The 7233-nt window shown below is 42.6% G+C and overlaps 1 protein-coding gene across 2 annotated transcripts in view; it reads left to right on the top strand.

The window, feature by feature from the left end:
• Positions 1-7233, top strand: part of ecel1 (endothelin converting enzyme-like 1) — a 37550-nt gene that overhangs the window by 4052 nt on the left and 26265 nt on the right. The window contains exons 2-4 of one of the 2 annotated variants that reach the window (XM_032507087.1): positions 4220-5424; positions 6475-6543; positions 7065-7175. In XM_032507087.1, the coding sequence (XP_032362978.1) occupies positions 4567-5424; positions 6475-6543; positions 7065-7175 (1038 nt within the window). In that variant the 5' untranslated portion in view covers positions 4220-4566. Of the gene's footprint in view, positions 1-3850; positions 5425-6474; positions 6544-7064; positions 7176-7233 lie in introns of those variants that run through there. The other variant, XM_032507093.1, reaches the window with a different exon arrangement.

Below are 7233 nucleotides of genomic sequence, written 5' to 3'. Positions count from 1 at the left end.
TGTGTGTGTGTGTGTGTGTGTGTGTGTGTGTGTGTGTGTGTAACAAGGCAGAGGATTGATGGATGATACGTTGAATTGATAATGACACCGCACAGAGACACAATACCCCCCCTCCCCCCTCCCTCAGCCACGATGGAATGCCCAGTCCCCTCTGCACTTGTTATCACTGCTACTCAAGGGTAACTTTGGTTTGAGTAGTGAGGGAGACACAGAACGGGAAAAAATGTTCATTTTCCTCCACTGTTAAACAAACTTTTAATCCATAACTGACTGCTCATTCTGAAAATGTCAAATAATACACTTGAGAAGGACGATTGTCAGAGACACATCCACCAAACCACAGGCGTTTGCAAAAGACAAAGCAAAAAGCTTTTACCAACTGTGCAGGTTGAATCAGTATTTGTTAATATCAATTGCAGATAGACAGCAGCAAAATTGATATTTAATTATATGATAATGTTGATCATTACTTTAATTATTATTTTTAATGCATGAACAAGAACCGTTAGTTATAAATAAATCAAAATATAATTAACATTCCTGGTGCTAATCTTCGGTGCGGCACACATACGTGAAGAAGGCTGGATCATTTTTATACATCCAACACTGTATTATACCAGGGTAGGAAGTAACGATCCAAAAGGATAGGAAAATGAATACCACAATAGATACTCTACTCATTTGTCACTCTGAATGCAAGATTGTCAAAAACAAAACCAAAAATTAATATAAAGAACATTTTTCATTGTTCTCCAACTATCTATTCAATTCCATCTCTCCATGTATCCTAACTATCTAACTAACAGTTTTTAACACGTCATCACTGGGTGGTAGATGAGACTTTTGGACACCACACTACTGCACTAATGCAACCTGGACATTTGTTTTTTTTTACATTTACATTTTAGCATATTATTTAAGCAGTTGCACATTTTTGTTCCCCCATCCTGTACATATTCAAGTATTTGTTCTTTTTACTTATTCGTATTTTTATTTCATGTATATTGTATGTATGTATATTTTTCCTAGTATTTCATTTATATTTATATTTTTGTGCTTTGTGACTGATTTTGCTGCTGTAACACAGGAATTTCCCATTTTTCTTGGGATCAATAAACATCTATCTATCTATCTATCTATCTATCCACCCTTCCATACTGTCCTGTCTCTTCTACTCACATGGAAGAACCAAACACATGCTTTCTGTACTCATTTGCCAACTTGCAAAGGTTTTCCTTGTTGATTTTATCCAGTAGTTCTTTGTGAATGTGACAGACCACTAAATTGTTAATGCGTATTTTCAACATTGGGCTCTTCAGCCAGGTCTTCAACCTCCTCGGAACACTGAATCTCCACTCAGCAGTAGAAACAACCGTAAGAAGTCTCACAAGTGCTTCTACTTGGTTTAAAAGGCCATGGACTTCAGGCAACTGATTCCTCACAATAGCTGCGGCCTCTGAAGTGGTTGTGAATGTGTAATGGAGCTTAAACATTGGCTCAAAACACTACTGGTCTACCACAGCATCACCACTACTACGGTTGGCAGGAGGAGACTGCAGGCAGATACTGGATGTGCTACATGTGTCCACCAGTCGCTTCTTTTTCCCCGGCAGTGCATGAGCCTCAGCAGGACAGGGATTGGATGTATCATGCAGGAGGTTCCCCCTGTCCCCTCTATTTCCTCAGTCCACTGTGCAAGCATTCAGACCAAACAACAGAGGTCACTAGTACAGTGACAAAGCAACTCTATCACCACACAAAATGTTGATATTGGATGATTCTGCAGAACTTAGAACATTACAGGCAATGACAATTGAATGCCAACATGTTCTTCTATCATGCATGTAATTCGGTTAAAGGTTAATTAGGTTAAAGAGCATGCAAGTCGGACGCATTTAACACACAGCCACAACCCTTACCTGCACACTAAAAGACCATGCCGATGTGTGTGTCAGTTTTGGCTCTTTAACTACACATTGTGTATACTTTATATTCTTGTTGGCCTTTGTTGTATGAATACTACCTATTTTTTAGGGGGTTTTTTCTACCGGTTTAGGCAGTCACAGTGATTCTGTAAATCAATTAGCAGACTCTTAAGAAATAATTTTTTTTTTAATATCTGCTCTGTAAATCACGTTTCCTGTGTTCAGGAGAACTGCGGGAGAAATCAGAAACCAAAAGGGAGAAAAAAAAAATTGTATTTGATGTTTTTTGGTTACATGATGGCGCCCGCTAGTTTTGCATTCATTTGTGTGAATAATGTTAGTTTTCCATCTACATAGATGAGAACTTTTTCCCATACAGCCAATCAAGTTTTTATTTGAAACCATATTTGCATAAAGCAATCATATGTTCGTTTTGTTTAGCTATCTAAGACATTGTCATCCTTTTGTCCAAAGAGGCTGGCACTCAGCATAATCTTGGCAAAAAGTGTATGATTTTGACCCGCCCCACTACGCCTCTGATTAACTTATACTTGTTGTCTTTGTAGGTTGGCTATTTTTAGGCATGAAAAAAAATACCAGTTAGGGTTAGAATAGGGTACGCTAATCAGAGGCAGAGTTTGGGAAGCTCTTGCCTTTGCCTTAGGAGGAAGTTCCAAAGAAATCCTTCGCTAAATAATTAGCCATGTGCTTCTGTTTGGGAGAGTGTCATCAGAGAAATAGCCCTTTGAAACAATGCCCGTTTGTTTTCGAGATAAGGGTCTGTTGGACAAATGGCTTTTCGGAAGAATAGAAAGGCACCGTCAGTTCATACCCCGTTGATTGTTTGCGGATATTTTGTGCGGATTGTTCTTGGTATCATTAAGTTTTGGAAGTGAGTACCCTCGCAGACCAGATGATGGAATTTTTGTCATATAGACCCTGGTAGCTACATAGGAGGTTTAATTCAGGCTTTCCTTTCTTCTTTGCTATGTGAGGGCCTCACAAAACCCTGCATTGACACTGAACGTAAGTCATATACTTCAGAATTATTCAATTGGAAAAATTTTCCTAGGGCTGTTGCAAGGAGAACCCGTAGTTGGCTTCCCACAAACAAACACAGTCAAGTGTTACTGCCACCAGGAACACCAAATCTCTGCAATGATAGTCAATTTTATCTCTACAGCCAAGCACTATTTTCCCTTTATTCTTTCTGTCATCCTTCCCTTTCCCCCCTAAAACGGAATAAAGCACTCACCACCCATTTGCCATTACCTTATTATTTGTACTACCAACTCTCACAGGATGAGATACACACTACTTTTTTACCTGTAGCCTAAACAGTAAACATTTTATTTATTTCTTTTCTCTCTTTGCTTCTATCTTTCTTGTTCTTTTTTTCTTATCTACAAACAGCAGTACCATAAGGCGAGGGAGGCTTGTTAAAGACATCAGTGCTGAAGTTTGCTATTCTCAGAGGAGATAACAGGGATCAATTTTCACAGATCGCCTTCACAGCTTTCAGCAAGTTCACTGTATCTAGCCACTGAAGCACAAACACACACAGACGCACACACACGCACGCACACACACACACACACACACACACTGGTTGTTTTTGCCGCATGACATTAATGCATACACATGTTGTGAATCCAGTGTATTGGAAGTCTTCAAATATGTGTTCAAATATATTTATCCTCAGTATAAATGAAAACACTTTGAGATGTATGGCAGTTGTTTGTGATGTGATAGCTTGTTATGGCTTTAAAACCTCCTGCATCAGCTGATGCCCTCTGTTTGTTGTGTGTGTGTGTGTGTGTGTGTGTGTGTGTGTGTGTGTGTGTGTGTGTGTGTGTGTGTGTCTGTTTGTGTGTGTGTGTGTGTATGTGTGTTTCTGTAGTATGGTTAGGCAGAGGACATAAATTATCCCTATCCTTCTGTAATAATATAAAGTTTTACATCAATATGGACTGACACAAGCTAAGTTATGGTGATTGCCACACCTCTCCATGCCCAGCTGATGATGCTCAACTCTCTGCTCCTGTCTCCATTGATCCTTCCGAAGCCGTGAGTCACCCGGAGACATTGTCTCTCTGCGGGATGACTATCACCAATCAATTCAACAGCTTTAGCCGACAAACAACAGGACAAGACAAAGTGGGGAAAATGTGCCCAAAAAGATGCTATTTTGTCATTTTCTGCTGTGGTAATCATGGATTCAATTTCCTATCTCTCGCTCTCTCTCTCTCTCGACTTACAGCCTTCCCCTATCTCATTTCTATTTTTATCGACAGGTCACCTGTATCTGGCTGGAGAGGGGGAAGAGAGGAGAACAAATGGAAAGAGAGCAGAGAGAAAGAGGATGAGAGAGAGAGCAGGACCCATGAGATTCCTCATACACAATGGGAGCCCCTTGCTCTGACGGCTTCTGATTTGAAAAGAATAAAGGGGACTTTGCCTAAAGAGGGCCAACAGGATTTTGAAATCACTTTGTAGTATTTTGCCCTGTGATTGGAGTTGTCCCTTTTGTCTCACTAGGAGTAGTCATGGCTATACACTAAACATAAAAAAGAACTCCTCTTTCATCACTTTCTCTCTTTACGCCCTGCTCCTATTTCTAACCTGGTGACAGTCCATTGCCATGGAGAAGACATACTCACTAACAGCCCACTATGATGAGTTCCAGGAAGTGAAATACGGTGGTCGTTATAGCAGTGACATCCTCAGCAATGGCATGACCCTTCACCTGGGGGGCAGCCTGGACCGTCATATGGGACGTGGCCGGGGAGGGTCCATGTCAAACGGACGGAACAAAGATCTGAGCAGCACCAGCAGCAGCAGAGGGCTTCCTCGATGGAGCCGAAGGGAGATCTGCCTCCTCTCTGCACTGGTCTTTGCTGCTGGCATGTGCGTTATCTTGGGCAGCATGCTGGCACTTAAGTATATTTCCCTGGACGCTCAGCAGGATCCACAGTGCCGACAGGACTGTCAACGCAAACGCTCTCTGCTGCGGGCCGCGCGCTTCATTCAGGCCAATATTGACCCAACCATCCAACCCTGCCAGGACTTTTACTCCTTCGCCTGTGGAGGCTGGCTGAGGCGCCACGGCATCCCTGAGGACAAGCTCAGCTACGGCATCATCACGGCAATAGGAGAGCACAATGAGGAGAAACTACAGCGCCTCCTACTGGACCCAATACGAAGGCGTGGCCCAGACTCAGCAGAGCGCAAGGTCAAGGAGTTCTATCGATCCTGCATCAACATCCAGGAGATCGACAAGCTGGGCTCTGACCCCATGACGGAGGTGATTGACAGCTGTGGGGGATGGGACCTGGTGGGGGCTCCTCCCGGTGCTGCTGGGTGGGAGAGAGAGGGCGCCCCGCAGAGGCTGGACTTTAATGAGCTCCTGTACAGGACCCAGGGAGTGTACAGCACCGCTGTCTTCTTCTCCCTCACTGTCAATGTGGACGACAAAAACTCCTCCAGAAATGCAATCAGGGTGAGATAAAGGATGTTGGGGAACGGTGTATGTTTGTGAAAGCATGATGCATGTGTTTGTAAGGCCATGTGTGTGTGTCATTGAATGTCTTGTCAGGTGGAAAATCATCAGAAAAAAGCACAATCACAGGAAACTGATGACATTACTTTAGGTGCATTATAGTATTAGCTCCATAAGTTGGAGTAATTAAACTTGAGCATGACTTTATTCTTAACTTTGGGAACACATCTGTGATAAGATATTCTAAACCCAAGGTTCACTTGTTAGCTTTTTTCGGGGCTTTTGATTGTATTTCAAAAAACCCTCTTCAGCAATGATGCAACAATGACACCAGAGCAAGTTCTGAAAAAGGGCTGTAAGATATGGATAAAAGCTACAGAAAAAGCTAGTAAGTGAAACTTGAGTGTTCTATTATAGATACTATATAATATTTTAACCTTCAGTTAAAGTTTATTTTCAGTTGTTATAGACCAACACCTTGAAATTTGTAACATCTGATCGGATGCAGAGTTTGAGAATAAATTATAATAACCTGAACATATAGTATAACTCATACCAGGGGAAACATCGAGACTGGCGCTGGCCTTTAAAAACCATGTATCTCCTTAATGGTAACTTTTCATGAGCTAGGACAAACACCCCCTTTCTCAGCTTTGTAAGAAAGCATTTTCAGATAATCCACTTTTTAAGAGTGGATTGTTTGGCTTAAGAAGTAGGAGTAGCCCAAAAAAAGAAATACTTCAGTTTCTCTTAAAAATTCAAAATCGAATAAAATGAGTTGGCTAATATCTGAGATTTAATAAAAGATAGATAGCAGTCCGACACAAACAATGACTCTACATGTGGGCATTATTTATTAAATGTTATAAATAATTCATGCTTAGCATACAGTGTGTTAAATGGCTTGTACTAAAATCCTTTGAATGTGCATCTGTTTAAGGCTTAGCGAACACACACACACTCACACACACACACGCACACACACACACACACACAGTAATGTGATTTCTGCGTGAGCTGCTGACTGCATGTGTGCGTCTCTTTCTGCAGGTGGATCAGGAGGGGCTCACACTGCCTGAGAGGACCCTTTACCTGGGACAGGATGAGGACAGTGTGAAGGTTAACATGCGTCTTCATCCCCTACGCCATCCCATCATCTCCCTCTCTCTGCTGTCAACCCATCCTTCAATTTCCCCTTTTCTTCCTCCGTCCCTTCCCTCTTTTCTTTCCCCTTTTAGTCAAATGTTTATGCTATCTAACTAATCCCCTACTTCCTGTTTGCCTCCATCCCCACTCTACCTCTCCTCTTCCTCCAACCTTGCCTCCCTCCTTCTTTCATTTTTTTCTTTCCTTCACCTCATAATTGTCCATTTGGCCCCTTCTCCTCCTCCCCTCCCCTACTACTGCCCTCATTTCCCCCTTTCTTTCCTTAATCCTTCTTTTCCCTCATTCACTCCTCTCCTCCTCCATCTGTCCGACTGACTCGTCTGTCTCTCCATCAATCCACCTGTTTTCCTCTGTTGCCCGCTGTGCTTTTGTTATCCTGTCCACTTTGCCACATGTCACCCCTGTCACCGGCCTTTACTGATGATGTAGCAGATCCTCCTGTCTATTAGCGCTGATGTTGTTGTGCCTCTCAGATCCTGGCGGCATACAAGGCCCTGATGGAGCGCTTGCTGAGCATGCTGGGAGCTCACAACGCAACTCAGAAGTCCAAGGAGATTATACAGCTGGAGACACTTCTGGCCAATGTGAGCTGATTGAACATGTGTGCCCATGTGTGCGTCTGTGTGTGTGTGTGTGTGTGTG

Source organism: Etheostoma spectabile, chromosome 3 (genome assembly GCF_008692095.1).
Source record: "Etheostoma spectabile isolate EspeVRDwgs_2016 chromosome 3, UIUC_Espe_1.0, whole genome shotgun sequence".
NCBI classification, from domain to species: domain Eukaryota; kingdom Metazoa; phylum Chordata; class Actinopteri; order Perciformes; family Percidae; genus Etheostoma; species Etheostoma spectabile.
The sequence above is the reverse complement of the archived record's forward strand: the minus strand, read 5'-3'. Positions and strand labels throughout refer to the sequence as shown.